The sequence below is a fragment of the Camarhynchus parvulus genome, chromosome 1, assembly GCF_901933205.1.
Source record: "Camarhynchus parvulus chromosome 1, STF_HiC, whole genome shotgun sequence".
Lineage (NCBI taxonomy): Eukaryota > Metazoa > Chordata > Aves > Passeriformes > Thraupidae > Camarhynchus > Camarhynchus parvulus.
This window is the reverse complement of record NC_044571.1, coordinates 110691657-110710615: the sequence shown is the minus strand read 5'-3', so window position 1 is coordinate 110710615 and position 18959 is coordinate 110691657. Positions and strand designations below refer to the sequence as shown.

The 18959-nt window shown below is 45.5% G+C and overlaps 1 protein-coding gene across 1 annotated transcript in view; it reads left to right on the top strand.

The window, feature by feature from the left end:
- Positions 1–708: 708 nt before the first annotated feature.
- PTGFRN (prostaglandin F2 receptor inhibitor) overlaps positions 709–18959 on the top strand; it is a 66561-nt gene continuing 48310 nt past the window's right edge. Inside the window, exon 1 of the mRNA XM_030951650.1 lies at positions 709–918. Coding sequence (XP_030807510.1) covers positions 855–918 — 64 coding nt within the window. The 5' untranslated portion in view covers positions 709–854. The remainder of the gene's footprint in view (positions 919–18959) is intronic.

The window sequence follows — 18959 nt, the reverse complement described above, 5'->3', positions numbered from 1 at the left end:
CCCAGGCCGTGAGCAGGATGGAACCACAGGAGCACGGGCAGGCCAGTGCTGTCCGTGGAAGGGTAGGGCACACGATGGGCACAGCCGGCACTGATTTTTGAGGTTAAACATGCATGAAACGGGGCACGAGTGCCCGCCGTGCCTGGGGCAGCCCAGCAGGCAGTCCCGGCTGGGGCAGTGATGGGCAGAGGGCCGGCAGTGACTCCACACGCGGGCGGTGGCTCCGTGCGCGGGATGCGAGCACCGGGGGCACCGCCGAGCCCCGGCCGCGGACACGGGGGGACCCCACCCCGTGAGGCGGGGCCGGACGGGCTCCGCAGCCGGGGCAGGAACGAGCGGCCAAACAGCGTCCCGGCCCCACGCTGCCCAAGGGCCGCCCCCGGGGCTCCAGGGGACGCTCCCGGCCGGGCCAGCCCGCCCTCCCCGCACCGGGGCTTTCCCAAGCCACGTGTGCGCGGCGGCGGCGGCCCCGGGAGGGAAGAAGGCAGGGAGGCGGCCAGGGCAGTGCCGTTCTCCGCTGGGCCCTTCTCGGCGAGGCGCTCCCCCGCGCCCCGGGCCCGCAGCCCCGCTCTCCGCCCTCCCTCTCCCGCCTGGGGGGAAGGGGCCGGGCCGGGCCGGACCCCGCGCCGCCCCCGCTACCTGCGGGCGGGGGCGGGCGCTGGGAAAGTTTGTCTCTGTGGTTGGCTGCGCCGCGCGGCGCGGCCGGTCGGGGCGGGCGGGCGGCTCCGTGCGCTCGCAGGGCAGCGAGCGGCCGGCCGAGGAGCGCTGCCGCCGCCGGTGCCCCCGGGGCAGCCCAGCCTGCGCGCCCGCGGTCCCGCTCGCCTAGGGGAGAGGCGCCGCGCAGCCCTGCCAGCATGGGGCACCGCGGGGAGAGGGCGTCCTGCCTGCCTCTCCTCCTCCTCGTCCTGCTGCTGCTCGGTGAGCCGGGGGTGCGCGGCCGGGGGGCGGCGGGGAGGGCGGCCGGGGGTGCTCAGCCACCTTGCCCGCAGGTAGCGCGGCGGGGCCGGGAGGGAGCCGCCCGCCGGGCCGTGCCCGCCCGGGGCGCCGCGGAGCCCGGCCGGGCGCTGCCCTCGGCGGGGCCGGGCTGTGCCGCCTGCCCGCCGGGCTGTGCCGGCCCCTGGAGCGGGCGGAATCGGCCGGCCCGGATCCCCCGGTGCCCGCTGCTCCCTCCGGGGGATCGCTGCCGGGCATTTCCCCGAAACTTTAGGGGGCCTCCCCGGAGCGGGGGCGGGTCGCGGGGTGCTGCCCGGGGGCTCCCGCAGGCTCCGGGGTCCCGCGGCGCCCCGGCCGCGGAACGTGGCGGTGGAGCCATAGTTGCCCGTAAAGGAGCCGGTGCGGGGCCGTGTTGGCGGTGAGGTAGGAGCGCTCTTTCGCTCCGAGACCTCACCTGGCGGAGGTGAAGCCGCTGGCTGAGGCGGGGACCCTCCTTGTGCGTGTCCCCCGGGGCCCGCACCCTGCTCGGGTTCTCCGTTCACACCGGGTGCGGGGGAAGCAGCGCGCCCCCGGAGCCCTCCTGCCGGGCTCCCGGGGTTTGCTGCCTCTGCCGGGAAGTTCTCCCGCTAGGAGATAGCGTGTAATTGTGTAGGTGATGGTTTACGCTGTGTTCAGGTAATTGTGTAGCTGTCGTTAGCGTGACATGTGGCATTGTTCCTTCCTGGTGTCAGTGCCAGCCAGGCAGCGTGCAGGAATAAAGACAAGCAAGCTCTACACAAAAGGGTGGGTGGTGGGTTGTCGTGGGATTTTTTTTTTTCCTTTTTTTTCCCCCTTGTTTTCCCACTAACGTTGTACTTGTAGCGTTGTTGCTTACCCTGTTACAGAAGTAGCAGTGAACGTAAAAGTAGAGAACTAGAAGACCATTCGGGTTAGATATCTCTGTCTAGTAGTATTTGAGTGGCTTTGTGTCGGCTCTGGGCAGCCAGAAGGACATCAGGTACAGGTGAGCAAGCATGTCCCACAGGTTCCTCTACGTAGTTCATTATTCAGAATACTTGATTAATTAATTGCAGGTAGTGAGTGAAAGCCTTTTCCAGATTTCAGGTGGAAGGAGTAACTAAGCAGTGCCCCAGCCCCATACTGCCAACACTCTTCTTTAAACAAAACTCTATTCACTGACTTAGTTTGTGCTTGTACTTTTGACTCTGCTGCAATTTTTTTTTCCTTAAGTCTGCCAGAGCACTTTCCTAATTGTTTAGATGTTGAATCTTTCATAGCCAGGTCTGCAGAGCTGAGAGTTGCAGTTGGAAAGTCAGTTTCCTAAACCTGGTCTTGTCCCAGTCTTTTTTCCTGAGGCTGCTTGCAGGCTGTTGGGGCAGAGGGTGTTCTGTCTACAAGATCCTACCAGACAAAAGTGTCCACTGTGCTTTCTCTTGCTTGCAGCTGACGTTAGTCATCTCGTTTATCTTTACAATATAGGCGTGCTGCCAGCTGGGGAAACAGTCATGAGCTGGAGAGCTCACCTTCAGTATTTTTGTTTAGAAACAGAAAGGGAATAAGATTTTTCAAGAGGATGGTTTAATAGGACAAGCGGAAAATCAAGACTCTCAGATGCTCAAGGTCACGCAGCAAAAAGTAAAAACTGTTAAGGATGACGCACAACAGGAAAGTTGTTTCCTTCTTAAATCAAGATGAAATAATTTGAAGAACTTTAAGTGTGCATGCAGAGATATGTGGCCGTTGTTCATGATCTGGTTTGTCTAGATGTTCTGAGTTGTCTCTTGGGGATTCCTTTTTGGCAATTACAATGGTGCTTTTAAAACTGAAAGTGTTTTTGTGTGCAGAAAAATCTCTGAACTGTAGTCTTATTTGTAGTGTGTGTTGTAGAGTGCCTGTCTTTTGATACCATTACTTGGTCACTTCTATGAAATATTCCAAAGGTTAAGAGGTTTGGAAAGTAGTCATTTTCTCACTCTGGATGGGAGAAGTACACTTCTGTGAACCACTTCTGGCAGCTCTTTAATGGAGAGATGGGTTGGAGCTTTTGCTGCAAGTATTGAGGAATTCTTGTGTAAGGGAGGTGGAGGGAAGGAGCTGAAGCATACACAAGTTTATCCCTTGTGAGTACTTAGACTTGACTGTTTTCTTCAGATATTTACAAAATAATCCGGCAAAAGGATGCAAATGGCTGAAGTATTTGGCTATGACAAATGAAAATGTTTTAATCATCCTTTCTTTTTGATCCAGTACAGTTATAATCTGTTTGGTAAGGAGATTGTGGGATCCTGATACTAAGGCTTCATCTAGTCTCTCTTTTCTTCCTTCCTTCCTCTGGTGTGGTGATATCCTGACAAAGGAGAGCACTATAAGAGCGTTTTGCTCTGTCTGTTTCATGTGCGATTTCAGTCTGCAGCCAATCTACCTAATCAACCTGTGAAATGCTCTGGAAACCAAAACATCTCTCCTAGGACAAGACGGCCAAAAACCAAAACAAGCATCTGATTGTTACCAGGGCTCAGACAGTAAAGTAAACAATAAGCATTCCGCCTCCTGGATTTTTTTTCCTGGTTCTTGTTTGAGGTCCAAGGTAATAATTTCAGTGCATCTGAAAAAAAAAAAGGTTTTTCTTTAAATGCTATGGGGCATGAGGAGAGCATGTACTCAGTGGATCCTGGGGGAAAACCACTGATAATGGGTTTCCCAGAGATGGCCTTTTTCTTACTCACCTTTCAGACCTGTGTGGCACTTGCTGTCCGCTATGATGAAAGTCAGTTCCAGCGTGCCAGAACCCCAGGAGCTGTGTGCTTAGATGGATGGAGTTGTTTCCTGCATCTCGTGTCTGGAATTATTTTTTGTTTCTTTTCCTCAGAAGCTACAACAATTAGTCATTTGAATCAAGGTTTAATTCAAGCTCTGCAATAGAAGGCTTTTGGTAATTAGTGTAAGTTATTGTGATCATGCACTTCAAGGAAAAGCGCGCTTTAATCTTTTCCTGCATTTGCAGCTGAAGTGGGAGCATTAGAGAAAGGGAGAGCCTCAAGGTTTAGGGCAGGGAGGCAATGAAAGGATGATTGCCTACAGAGTGTTCGAGGTATGTTAGAGTGGAATCTGCTCCCTCTTCCCTTCTGGTGCCTGCTCACCTGTGGGTGAGCCCAGGGCTGGTCCTGGTGCCTTTTTCCTGCCTGTTCTTGGAAGGAGGCAGGCTCAGATCCTCACTGGTGCTCAGAGAAGGCTTACAGCTAGACCTGCCTATCTCCTGTGACATAGGAGGTGGCTAAGAAGGCTTCCAAAAGGGAATTGCAGACTGCTAATGCACTAGAAGCACGTAGTGAGTGTTGGAACTGGGTTGGTGAGGCACTGAAGGAAGGGCAGGTGGTGCTGCTGAGGAGGAAGCTCTTTCCCTGTGGCTTTGTCAAGCTGATGTATTTTCTTGGTGTGTAGGCTGCGGGAACATGTGGGAATTGAGGGGTGAGCAGTGTAGTGAGTGTTTGTTCCTTTACATCCTGTGTTCCTTAGGGTTGGCAGATGATGGCTTAGTCACCTTCTCTGGCTCTCTTGCATCTTTGTAGGTGCCTGTCTGGGGCTGCTTTTTAGGGAGTCTAGGTGCTTTTTCTGAAATTCTTTGACCTTGTTCCCCAGGTTTCTTGATGGCTACATTTCAGCCTAGCAACAGCTTGCTCTCTTTAGGTAGCCTCTGTTGTGTTTGGCTCTAATCCCCGAGCTGAGGTATAAACCTGCCTGAACAAGATTTGAAGTAAGCAGTAGGGGTTGTTTAAAAATGCAGCCACATGCTTGATTAGAGGGGAACGTGCTTAAGAAATAATATATATCCATCCGTGTAGTTATATAAACAAACATTCAGGGACATTTGAGATTTCAGCTTTCACATCTAATGTATTCATGGGTTGATTTGTTTCTGTGTGGTTGTTTCTTGTTGTTGTGGGTTGGGGTTTTTTTTTTCCCCATCTCCATAATCCTTGTCAAACACTAACCTGCAAAACAGAAATGTATATTTTTTTAGAAGGGAATGGGTACATATCTGAATAAGGTATTTTTAGAAAGTGAGCATTTCAGTTGTCTGGTTTTAGATGCCTTTCAGTGATATATTTTATGGTGTGTGAAGTTTTGTGTTTTGGAAGGAAGGGAAAGGGGACACATTGTCTGAAAATGTGAATTCTTTCAGATTATGTACAGAAGTCGATTGAAAGTTAAGTTGGAAAGAACTTGAGGAAGACAAGGAGCTAGGTCAAAGTAGTGGTTATGTCAGTGTCTATAAAAGTCTCTAGTACTTTCAAAAGAAAGATATTAGATGGAGTATAGAGGCAGTCCATATATTGAAATGCAAATAAAAATATCTGTTTAATACTTTGTTTTTGACTTTTATTGGAGATGTTACCAGGCCTCTGATATTTGTTCTGCTTTCTCAGATCTGTGATAGTAAGTGATAAAGTCTTATAGACTTTAAAGTTTTATAGAGACCTGGGAGGTGAAATTGTCTAGGCATGGTTTCCATTTCTGTCCAGGAATAATAAGCAGTTTGCAGCATGACCCCAGTTCCTAACCTGCACAAGGTACCTCAAAACTGGATTGAACAAGGCAGGGAGAGACTGTGTCATAAGCAGGTTTGAAGTTGTTAGAATTTCCTGTTCTAAAGAAGAAATGATCTTACAGGGAGATAAGTTTCTCAATGGTTCTCCATTTTTCCTTTTTTTTTTTTTGTCAGTTGATTCTATAAAAAGCCTCAAATTTCAGTTGTCTTTCAAGATTCAAATATCTACTGAGAAGAGACTTCAGAAATAATTAGAAACTTTTACTACACCTTGTGTCTTGCAAAGGGTGAAGGTGTAAAATCAGTTTCAGACCAAACTGCTTTTGGATAAATTACGCGGTACTTGCTGTGCCAAAAGTCTTCAATAATGTCTTTCCAGATGATCAGCATATATAAAACAGGATAAGAAGCAAGACAGTAATTAAGGAACTTAAAGTTTCTTAGGTTTTTTGAGTTTCATATCAGAAGCTGGCTTATTCATATACATGTAAGATGTCATAATTGTAAAGCATAACTGATTTCTTCTTAATGAAGTCTGAGACAGAAAAAAAGGATGGATTTTTTTGATTTTGATTTTTTTCCCCTGTTCCTTCCAAAGTTGGAAGTGGTATCAAATCTGGGTTTCCAGTGAAAACTGTAATCATCTTTGGTATTCTGACCAAGTTTAAAGTGAGTTAGGTAGAAGGTAGAACCAGTGTTGCTAAATGCCTTTGTTGAGTCTTGAAAAAGTTATAAAGCAATGTGGTAATGCTTGGAGATTTGGGTCCATGTGACTGCCATGGGGACTGCTTGAAACTGGCGCTGGAGTATTGCACTTGGTGCTCCTGTTCATTACCCTGGAGGAGGCAAGATGTGGGGAAAGAGGGGCTGAAGAAGCAGCCTGGGGAACAGTAAATGTTGTGTGCAGCAGAGGCAAAATACTGCTGCAGAAATATGAAGAATTGCTGAAGCAAGCTGAAGTATTTGACTAGTGATAATCTCCCTGGCCAGATGGAATTTGCATGGATGCTTTAAAGGATCTGAACTGTTAGCTGAGCTATGGGAAGAAGAGGTAAGAAAGGCAGAGAATCTTGGACAGGATTTCCTTTAAAAAAGAATCTGAGGGTGGTTTTTAGAATTAATTGACTTGTGAACTTCAGGAATGAGAACTAATTAAAGACTGGAGCTCCCAGGCAATCTGTCACAGCTGCCAATAAGCAGGCCTGGCAGCAATGCCTGTAGTATATCTGCTTGTTCCTGTTTGTTATGAGTGCCATCTCTTAAATTGTTTATTATTCTGCAGGACTTCAGGCATTCATGCTGAAATTTTCTGGGCTGGATGTCTACCACAGGTTGACTTTTTTTCCCCCCCCAGGAAACACTGCTCCCCTCGCTCTCTCTTTCCTTAAAATGCTCCAGTATTTCCAGTAGTTACACTTGGGAAGGCAGCAGGGTGAATTCTTTTTTTCCTTTTTGATTCTTGCAGGTTCTAGCTATTTCTTCCTTGTCACTCTTGAACCAATAATAATGTCAGCTGCCAAGTTTGGAAGTTCTAGCACAACCCTGCTGTGGTTTAGAACAAGAACTGGAAATTTGGCTGGAGTGTTAACTCTGCATCAAGAATGTGGCTTTTGCTGTTCTTAGGAAAATGTCCAAATTTGGCCACATTATAGACTTGGAAAAGCATCAGTTTGTAATAGCTTAATAGGGAATTAGTCTCAGGTCCCTAGAGAAAGCATTCTGTCATTGCTTGTAAGGTGTCAAAGGATTACAACTGCAGTTGGGGGTGGAGAAATGGAGCCCTCCTTTTTATTCCAGTTTCAGACTTCTGTAAATGTTTGTGAAGGCCTTTTCCCCCTCTCCCCTGCCCCCCACTTCTGTTCTTTTTTTCTCTCCTTTTGCCAAATTAGCCAATGCTGGATTGATGTACTGCTCTGTGTGGATCACTGATCAGAGCTGCTGTGAGTCTGCTGCTTGTAGCACACAAAGTATATATATCATCTTTCTTATGTGTAGCTTGGAAAAAAAAAATCAATGTAAACTTTGTGTTGCTTTTAACTTTTGTTCTCTGGCTTCAGTTCTCCTCTCAGGCTTTTTTCCCAGATATCCATCACCATTCTTTACTTCGCGCTGGCTGTAAAACAACTCCTGCTGCTGTAGCTGCTCTTATTCCACTCTTTCTGTTTAACAGGCTTGATTAGTCTGGACTTGTCTTTCTGCCTTTCTTAAAGACATGGTTTAGCTGTGCTGCTCAATGCTTGCTTTGTGACTGCAATTTGTGTGTTCTCAAGATCTTTGAGTCACTCTCACCTTGCTGCATCCGTCGCCTCTGAAAAGAGTTTGGTGGAACCATTGCTGGGGATCGTGTTGGTTAGCAAGAGTCCAGTTCCGACAAAAAGCTGGCTCTGCTTAGGTTTGCCAGTGTTGAAAAGAACAATTGCCAGTGTAAAGGACTTTGTTTCCATGCATGTTGCACGGCTGGCTCCGGGAGCAGAGCTTTAGCGCGGCGTTTGAGCCGGCCTTTGATGCAGTGTGGCTGTGGGGAATCTTTGAGCGGGCTGTAACGCATTGTTCTCCTACACGCATTAGAATGATTGTTGCAAGAGAGGCATCCGTGGGGACCTCTGCCAGCTCCTTATTGATGTGTGCAGTTTCATCTATTGACACGCTACCCTTCATCATTACACACTGAATCCTGTGGCAGTGGAATTCGCTATTAAATCTGCCCCGCGAAAGGGAGTTGGCAGAGGCTGCTTTAAAAGCAGTGTGACCTCTGCATTTGCAAAGAATAGCTTCTAAATATGAAACAGATGCTGAACTGATGGAGGATGCTTCCTAGGTTTTCAGGGTACCAAACATATTCATTTGGAGCAAAAATTCAGAATTTGCTTGGTTTGTGAATGGTAATTTAAGTTTCAATGCCCATTTTCCCCCTCAGAAATGCATGTCTAATCAGTACATGTATTTGTGCTTGAATGCAGCTAGTAATACTGAGGTGAAAATAGGCAATTATTTGTTAATGGAAACTGTTAGAATAAGCAGCAAGGTGTTAGTCTTTCTGTCTGCGCTCTAATCCTCTTCCTAGAGGGTAGGAGGGGTGATTATCTTCCTTTGCCTTTTGCCTTTGCCACAGACTACTCTGTGCTTTCACAGCGCCACCCATAATATTTACCCAGATACATCCACCTTCCCCCAAAAGAGTTATGTTCTTTAGAAGCCCAGCAATATACTGTGTGTTGCGGAGGTGATGTCTGTGGATGGTGTTTGTCTGTGTAAAGAGCCTTTATGGTGTATGTGCAGTGTTCTTGTTCCCATCCAGTTTATACAGAGGTTTAAGTTAATGTGGAGTAAGAAGTGTATCGCATCAGCCTTGCTCCTGTTTGATCTCAGGGCTTGGTTCTAGACAAGGCATGCTGTACCTTTTGGCAAGCAGAGCTTAAGTGCTTGGAGGTGGCCTCATCAGTGAGAAAATAAAGAACATGACAGCTTATTAGAGACAAAATCACTGTGTGTTTGGAAGTGAGAAGTAACACAAGGCTGGGTCTTCCCTGTCTTATCGCCAAGCGGGGTTGAATGGTCACTAAAGCTATTGACTGAGCCCTGTCTGCTGGCAACTCTATTGACAGGCACCTGTCAATAGTTGCAAAGCTGCTGACATCCCTAGGTCTGTAGGTTTATCTGTTAAAACAAAAAGTTGAGAACATAGCATGCATACCCTGGGGTCACTGGGCACAGAAGTATGGCTGGTGCTTGAAATTAGAAGTGAGAGAAGGAAGGGGAGGAGAGGTAACTGGAGCAGGGCATGCTTTCCACAGAGAAAGGGAAGTGTGGGAATAACTTGTTTAAAATGGAAGAATTAGTTATAGCTTTGTCTGCATGAGATGGTGGTGCTGGGGCAGTTATTACCGCATTGGTAAAAAACTGCCGTTTTTTCAAAGCTCTGCAGTTGAATCTTGAAATACCCTGGTTTTCTAGGCAAAGTTTTCTGCTCACCACTGGCAGGTAAATGGAATATCTAATTGTAGACTCCTGCAGAGTTTAAAACAAGGACTGAAGTGTGATGGATGTGGCTGCAGGGTATGCTGTGGCATCTGAGTTGTTGCTGGTGTCTGCCTTTAAAGTCTGAAAGGGCGGGTTGAGGGGGAGGCTGCAGTACTGTGAATAGAGTTACTGGGTGGGGATGTCCTTCCAAAATAGCTGAAGAACAAATGAGACTTCACATGGTAGCCTTTTTCCTACTTGGGACCAGAGGCTGCAGGGCGTGTGCCTGTTCTGGACTTTGCCTTATGAACCTCTAAGGATCAACAGAGATAGGCCAAAGCTTCTTAGAAAGTAGCTGTTAAAGGAAGTTTGAAGTATTTTTCACTGATCCCCCTCTTGATGTGAGCTGTCAGCTTTTAGTTTGTATGTATATAGAGAGATTAGAGAGATTTTTCACCCTGTCTGATGCTGTAGAGACACTTAAATCTCTTTGTGTATCTGGGCAAGGGTAGTAACCTACAGGTGGATACAGGGCAGTGCATGGGGCACTTCTGTACTCAAACTTGTAAGGTGGGTCCTTTCCATGCTTTAACAATTCCTACCCCAGAATGAGTCCCCTTACCTGGACTTTGACAGAACATGCATTTGTAATCAAAATAATGTGCTGGCTTTCTTCTTATTTTCTTTTTTTGGTTGCACTTCTGGTATTGGTGCATTGGGGTGAGAACACGCTTTGCATATGCGGGTTTGGCCCAAGTCCAGCATGAGTTCTGCTTTCACACGAGTGGCAGTCTGGGCTCAGCACTAATCCTCCACTGTCAGGGTTGCCTCGTTGCTGTGGGATCTTGAGCGCAGTCCAAAGCAGAGCTTTGGTCAGGTGACTCTCACAAGTCCACAGATGTTTCTTGGAATTAAAACTCTGCAGCTGAGGTTGGCTCCTGAGTGAGCTTGGAACCCAGTTTCTGATACAAGACAGCCAGATGTGTGTTGGCTGTGGCTGACACATGCACAAGGAAGGACAGCCCTGTTTGCCCTGGTTTTCACTGTTTTGTCTGCATGGGTGAGTGAAGAACTTCGACCTTCGAAGTTATTTGAATGCTTCTTGGCACTAGTTAACACCACCACTTCCTTCTGCAGCTCCCCAGCAATTGCTGGTTTTGTATGCATTAGAAACTTGAAAAGCTCATGGAGTGACAATTGTTTTCAATACATGAAGCCAAGGAGATTTTTAACTTGTGGTAATTAATGCCCTACCTGTAAGACTTCTATATTGTCCTGGATGTATGGCACCAGATGATGGCAGGAAATGGTCTGATGATTGTTTCTGTGTCTTTGCAGGATCCCTAAGTTCCTCACACGCAATTTCATGTACCCTTCTCTTGCAATTTGATATAAAATTCCCTCTTGGTACATTTACCATGTTTCAGACAGATCTTCAGTACTTGTTCAGAGGCAGGGATGTGTCTGGGTAAGTCAGGCTGGGTTTGGACACTCTTTAAAGATGTGCAAAGGGGAGCAAGCATGGCTTGCCTGTGTTCTTGTTCTGCTGTAACTTTTCTTGGAGATGCCTGGTTCATGCATAGCTGGGAAGGCTGGTGGGAGCTTCAGGGGACCTGTGGGTCTGTTTCAGCAGCCTCTGCCACAGGAGCCTCAGACTGTCTCCTGACTAGCCTGCCTGTGCTGAGGAGGTTCTGCTTTTCCTTGGAAAAGATGGAATGTGTGCTTTGTGTTGAAGTAGATGAAGGGCAGTGAGTACCTGCTGGGAAACCTGAATAGCACTTGGGCAGAATTCTGCTCATCTGCTGGTATATATTGTTGGCATTCTTAGGAGAGTGGAATTTCTCTCTTGCCCTCTTTCAGAACATCTGTTTCTGTGCATGAAGTCATCCTTTGCCTGCCTTTTTCTTCCATTTGCATCCACTTCTATCTAAATAGTCTTCTTTGCAGCATCAGAAGTGTGAATGCCAGCAAGGATTTTGTCAGGTCATCTTGGGTGTTTTGTTCTGCAGGGAAGTCACTGAGTAGAAGCACTGGAGTGTACACTTGTGATGGGCAGAACTGTGAGAGGCTGTGGGATGTGAGCTGAGCTGTGCTTGAGCTCATTGAGGCAGAATGATGGGCAAGGTATAGCAGTAGAGATATTTTTTCTCTAGGATCTTGGTGTTTTTGAAACTTTACAGAAGTTTCTTATTCTATCTGTTTCAGAAAAAGGACATGTATGCCATCTCTTCTTACCGTGAGCTGGTCTAATGAAAGATCTCTAAAGAATATTGCCTTATATTACTGTGGTTACATAAATACTGCTACTCTGCTACACAGTTACTCTGTGACTTGTAATTTTGATGATTTTAGCCACATGTATGCATTGCATGGAAGCTCCTGTCACAAGTCCCAAGTAATAATCAAACTGGAGTTTAAAACCAAATGAGGTCTAAAAATGAATTAGTTGGCAGAGCATTATTTGAATTTATGGTGGGGGTCATACAGAAATTCCACTGTCCATTTCTGTATTCCCCCTCCTTAGCACCACCTACCTCTGATTGTTACAGAAATGTTTTATGTTGAGATAGAAACTAATTGGAATTAGGGCTATGAAGATGGTGAAGGGACTGACGGGGAAGCTGTACAAAGGCAGCTGAGGTCACTTGTTCTGTTCAGTCTGGAGAAGAGGAGACTGAGGGGAGACCTCGTTGTGGTCTTCAACAGCCTCATGAGGGAAGCAGAGGGGCAGGCACTGCTCTCTTCACTCTGTGACCAGTGACAGGACCCAAGGGAATGGCAGGAAGATGAGTCAGGGGAGGTTTAGGTGGGATATGAGGGAAGTGTTGTTCACCCAGAGGGTGGTTGGGCACTGGACAGGGTCTCCAGGGCAGTGGTCACAGCACCAAGACTCACAGAGTTCAAGAAGTGTTTGGACACTGCTCTCAGGTACATGGTGTGACCCTTGAGGTGTCCTGCCAGGAGTTGGACTTGGTGATCCTCATATGTCCCTTCCAACTTGGGATACTCTGTGATTCTATGAACATTTTCTTTCCTTGTCCTTTAACATTTCTGGCACTTAAGGATGAAATAGGGACAAATATTTAAGTGACTGACCATCCAGGCTTAGCAGGAGCTTGTGAAGTTAGGTTGTTAAAGTCTGTTCTCTTCTCTTTTACTGACAGAAACTAGGGAGCCTCATTTTAAACTTTTCCTGCAGGATGTTTCTTGTAACCCCAGTACTGCCTCACAGACTTAACCTGACTGTGATAATGGCAATTGAACATTCAACTCTTGTGCATTTCCATAAAAATACGTAAATCCTGGAACAATCCACAGTAGTGGTGTTAAATTTGTTATTGGCTTCTGTTGTTGACATTCAAGGATGCAGCTTTTGCCTCTGCTGTTGTTTCAGGCTCTCTGCAGATAACTTAACAGCCCTGGCTTACAATACTCTGGGTAGGTTTCACTCAAAGTTTGAGCTGCCCTGTATAAATGTGTCCTTCCTGCAGAAAATATTCTGATTATTGAGTTCTGTTGCTTAACAGATGTTTGTTTCAGTGATAACCAGTTGACTGACCATGCCTGTGACTCTTCCCTAGCAGTCAGCTGTGTACATACATTTTCTTAAAGTGGGTATCAGCTAGGAGTAAGAAGTGGTTTTGATGATTTACAGCACCATGCCCACAAGCTTTCTTTTCCCAGAGAATTTGTAATCTGAATAATGTGATGTGAGTACAGCTTTGTTAGATTTGTAAACTCACATAATGATTAGAAGGGAAGAATGCATCTGCCAGGTGGATTAATGAAGATGGTTCTTTCCATGAGTAGAGAGATTTTTTCAATAGGATCTCGGAGAATTCTGGGAGAACTCACTGATTGTACTGAGCAGTTGCGGGTGATGGACAGGTAGTGAATTTCTTGCATTGAATTGCTAAGAGATGAAAGTGAAGTTTGAGCAGGGTAGGCAGAAATATAAATACCTTAAAACTGCCCAGGGAAGATAATTACTCAAATATTAAACAGATTTTTTTTTTAAACACAATTCTCTTTGCTAAAGAGGATATCCTTTTACAATAAAGGCAAAGATTGCTGCTTTTCCATCTAGGGACACACTGGACTTCTGTACTTTAAGACTTGCTGGCAATCCCTTGTCCAAGGCTTGCTTATTCTTTGTGAAAGGAGTAAAGATCTTGAAATAATCTGTGTTTTGTCTGGGGAAAGGCAAAACATGATGTAGCTGTGTGCTTTGTGCCCTGCATTTTGACTCCAGGTAGGCTTAGGCTATAAAACTACAAACAGTGGAGGCATTTGTAGGCTGCTCTTACATTCCATTAAGGCAGGTGTTCTTCTGCTTGAATTCTTTGAAACGTCATAATTTGGTGTTGTGGATTTGAACAGGTTTAAGCTCCTGAGAAATGCTCTTCAGATTATTAATCTCTTAAAAAACCTGTTGTTTTTTCTGAAAAATTAAGTGGGGAGGCAAGATGTGAGAGCAGAGTTGTATAGTTAACTAGAGCCCTGTAAATTCTGTGTATACCTTCATTTAGCTCTTCACTAGCAGCAGGAGTGCCTTTTAGCCACTTTGTTATTTTCTTGTAACAGTAGTAATACTGATTGCTCTCTAATAATAAACAAATTTTCTATAGGATAGTGGTGCTGTTAGCATGACTTATGACTGTCATTCCAGCAAGACAGAAACCCACTTGGTTATGTGGTGTAGTAAAATAAAAATTGAGCAGGGCGTGTAAGTAGTACTTAGAAGGTTTAAAGTGTGAATCTATAAACAGTGAAGAAATTAAAAGGGAAATAAACAGTTCTGTTGTATTTATTTATGAAAGGCTTGTCAGGCTTATTGTTACGTATTGCTGACATTGGACATGGCTAGGTGCAGACCTGGGAGGAGGATACTTTATTTTTAAACCATCCATTGAGAAATCTGAGTACATGTATACCATGCTTCTTTCTGAACATTACTGAAGGCATAACTCCTTTTCTTTTGCCCAAGGGGGCTTAGATATAGCACTGACTTTTTAAACAATGCTATCTTTTCAGATGTTATCATGAGGTATGTGAGCAAGGAGAACTTCTCAGTGCTGCACAGAATTCAGTCTCTTACTTATCTTTTTATTTGGGTTTTTTTGTTTGCTTGTTTGTCATTTTGGGGTTTTTTTAGTTGGGTTTTTTGTTTGTTTGGGTTTTTTTTTTGTTGTTGTTGTTAATGCTTGTGAGATCAAGCTTTCAGAATTTTTTTTTTTTTTACAGCCTGAGATAAGGGCTTAGGTGCCAAATGAGCACCTCTCCAGTTTAGGTTGGTGTGGTAGAAATATATGTCACATTTCTGTTTTCTTACACATGGGTCTGTGTTTTGTGCTTGCACTTGGAGGGATATGTCAGTTCCTGTGGTCCCTAGTGCTAAGGCTGGTGAACAGGTCTCTTTGGCTTGGCATGGCTTCCAGGATGTGTTCAGGGGCCAGGGCTTGCTCTGCTCGTTGGACAGGAGTGTTTCATGCTTGGGTTTTCTGGGCCCAGTCAGAAGTACCTCTGGGGAATATGGGCCCTCTGTGCAGTGAGTGCATCCTTTGTTACCTGAGGGCTCTTTGCCCTCAAGGGGACAATTCAGAGAGACACCTGGGATTTCATTAGAAATCCCAAAGGTACTTAAAAGCTGCTTCTAAGGCTCTTCCCTCATGCTTTAGAAGCATGGACTGCTAATGCCAGTGTAGGTGGCCAAATCCATCTACAGCTCTCCAGGTGAATTTTAGCGCCCTTGACTTTCTAAATTGGTGGTGTACTTTCCCCTTCTGTTCCTATGGTGTTAGACAGCTACTGTGTTTGCACTAGACATAATTTCAAGTGATGTTAAAATTTTCTTTGCATCAACACAGGGGCTGGTGGAGACTTCTGAGGCTTAGTCAGCGCTGCACTTTGCTTTTGCAATGTGTACTCGAGGTGTTGTCTGTGGTTGTTGTGCTACACGTGTGCACCAGTGCAGGACCCACAAAATGGCTGGTACGCTGTCCATTGGGATGCAGAGTCTTTTGTTCTGCTGAACAATGTACTCTGGGACATAACTCTTCTTTCCAATGCAGCAAATGTGAGGATGCCTGGGGTGCATGCAATCTGCTGTCTGTTTCAATGTGAGCTGATTTATAAGTGTTAGTTACAGAATAATTTCAGCATATCCCAAGTTTCACCCAAATATTAACAGCTACTTATTTTGTGCGTAGGTTGTCTTGTTAAATAGTGTAACCTAGAATAGTTCCGCATGGAGACTGGAGCAGAAAAGAAACAATTAAGCGTTTTCCCTCTGGGTGTCTTTCAAAAATTGTATTCTCCTCCTCCTGCTATTTTAATGTCATGTTGGTTCTCTACCCGCCTCTCACTCTTGTTTCATGCTCAAAAGGATTCCCTCGCTTCTGATTTTGGAGTTACTTGAAAATTCTGTGTTCTTTTGCTCCCTTTTTTGTCTCTGTTCTCACTGCTGGGCCCAGCCTAGTCAGCAGCCTGTGCTCCACTGAGGAGCAGCAGTGATGAAAGGGCAGTGCCTCCAAGCTCCTGCTTCCTGAGGCTGTGGAAGCGAGGAGAAGGCTGACACCAAAGACCTATTTAGCCTCAGGCGTTCCTCTAAGAATGGCCATGAGTGGAAGCCTAGGGTAGAGTGAAGACATTACTATCCTAGTGTATCATTTCATCATCATATGTAGCTTGGAAGCTTCCTAAATTAGAGGTGGTATCCTCATAGAATCATAGGATGGTTTGGGTTGGAAGGGACCTTACAGATCATCTAGTTCCGACCCCCCTGCTGTCGTGGTTTTGGTCCCATGCAAAATCAAGACACCTGCCATGGAGAGGAACAGTTTCCCCTGGACCAGGTTGCTCGAGTTCCATCCAACCTCACCTTAATGTGCTTAACCTTGGCTAATTCCCCCAAGTATTTGCTGGCTCATGGGTGTTGCATTTGGCTAACTCTGAAGCTGGTTTCTGAGATGTTCTGGGTGTTGGCACCTATTAGATAATCTTGTGTTACCTTTTTCTTTTATCACCTCTGGTGTTGACTGTGCAATGCATAGCATGGCAATGACAGCAGCAAAGTATCTACTTAGGAGAGATACACTTCTTGAAAGCAGGAATAACAAGGAAGCATTTTAAAATGTGTACTTGGGCATGCTTAAGTGAAAGTGGGTAGCTAAAGGCTGAAGCCCAAACTTTGCTAAGGCTCCAAGTAGTGCTATGCTGTGATAGTCTTTTATTACTTGTGGGTTTTCTCATGTCTAATGGCATCAAATTCTCCCCAGAAGCTTAAATGTGTGTGACATTCTGCAGTGCTACCTGTTCCTGTGTGTACCAGGGAGGCTGCTCAGGATTGATTGTTGAGGCAAAAGTAGATACTGCGGCAAATGCTGCAAGTTAATCAAAGCAGATAACAGAGATAACTTACTGGCATATAATCTAAAGGGAGAAAAGACTTTAAATTTGTGATGGGGAACATGAAATGGCTGCTGGTCTTCTCTGGCCAGGTGCTGAATTGATGAGCCTTGCTGTTCTGCTGCTGGAGGTAACAAAGTGCCTGCATTGAATTCAGGGCAGGGTTTTCAGAGGTGATGGAAGGCTTGGGACTGTGAGCCTGGAACTTTAGAAAGGAGGCTTGGTTCCCCAGGAGATTAATGCTCAGGCATTTTTGATAATTGAACCTCTTCATTTCAAGAACTACCTAACTTGGTCACACAAGAGCAGAGTGCTTCTTTCTTCTTCTTCTTCTTCTTTTTTTTTTTTTTTTTTTTGCTTACTCTGTAAGTCACAAGTAGAAATGTTTGTTTTTCTCCAGGATTGGGTAATTTGGAGTGGAATTTCACCAGGTGCTTGCTCAATGCTTTGCTGGTTTCTGGATCTCTTTTGTGTTGCCCACATGTACGTACCTGCCCACCTGTTCCAGAAAGCCTCTTCTTCTGTCCAGTAAAATTAATCTTCCAGGAAATTAAACAGCAGCCACATGCAATACTGTTTCCTTTCACGTGTGAGAACAGCTTTCAGAGGTAGGATTCAGGGCCACAGACAGCTAATTACACAGCTAATTTGCCTTCAAGCTCTTGGAGGCACTGGATGCCAGGAAATTTTTGACTCTTGCATGCTTTTTTTGGAAGTTTTGGCTGTTAAATTTGTTGAGCAGGCATAAGTGATGCTGCGAAGTGTGGGTGGATTTCAAATCCTGGCCACACATGTGTTCATGGCTTTAGCTCACATTTGTGATTTAGGGAAGAGCTTCTATTTCCACACTGAAGTTCAAATGTGAACAGTCCTTTAAGCATTCTTTAGGAGCACAGAGGGTTGCATCTTCATTATTATTTTGGTTATTGAGGACTGAATTTCTGAGGTGAGTCCCAGTTTCTGCATTTTGCTTTTTCCTGGGAAGCAATCTGAGTGTGGAGTTTGTATTCCTTGGGATGTAAGTGACCCAGAAGTGTCACTCCAGGAGCATATCTGCTGTGCTTCAGATATCTTGGATCTTTGGTACACTGCAACCCACCAAAGATGCAGTATGATGTTTGGGGGCTTAGCACCAGCTGCCCTCTGCAGCCTTTTCTCTTTTTTAAGACTGTGCTAGTGCTAAAGTAGATAGTTGTGGCAGTCCTAATTTTCTTTGTGATGCAGATTTTTTTTTTCTGTTTATATATTAGTGAAGTAAATAAGGAGGCCATCTTGAATTCCATCTAGTAACCTAAAACTTTATTCTGAATTTTCAGGAGTCTTAATGAAACCTGATTTCATTAAGCAATAATGATTTGAATGCTGTTTGTGAAGCTTTTTCCAGAAGTGTCTTGTGTTGGTATTTGTCCCTTTCAAATAATGAAGAGTGCTGTGGCATGCCTGTTTTCAAAGCCAGCTGTTTTGCAGACCCATCTGGGGGTAATTTTATTTAACAGTCTGCGTGGGGGTTGCACAGAGACCTTGACTGGAATCCCTGTGTGCCTTCTAGATGTTGTTTTATGTCCCTGACCTCTCATCTTTTTTCTTATCCAGACCTCTTTTCTTCCCTTGCTCCCACTGAACCGCTGACCCTCTGCTTTGGAAGAGAGAAATGATTCTGTAATGGAAAATATCTCTTCCTGAAATGGGTAATTTCATGTGTCTCCTCTTTTTTTTTTTAATGCTACAGATGAGACTACCTATCTTTTCTGGGGCAAGAGAGTCTCTCATTGTCTCTCCCACAGCAAATAATAAAAGCTCAGCAGCATCAAGCAGTGTAAATACCTTGCAGTCCTGTTCTCAATTACAGAATTAGTTATGTAAATCTTGTCTTAAAGGAGGAAGAGCCCTGATGTCTCTTAAATCATACTCTGTGTGCGCGCATGCGTGCAATTCCTTGTTGTCCAGGAGAAAAATACCATGCAGGCTCCACAGAGATTAACATACTAAACACTGTTGCTCTGCGTGACCTGAAATTGGCTTTTGGGTGCTAATTGGATCTGTAGGCTTTGAGAGAAGGGCTTGGAAAACACTGGCCTCCAGTTTTCCAGGTTTCAGGCAACAGTATGGA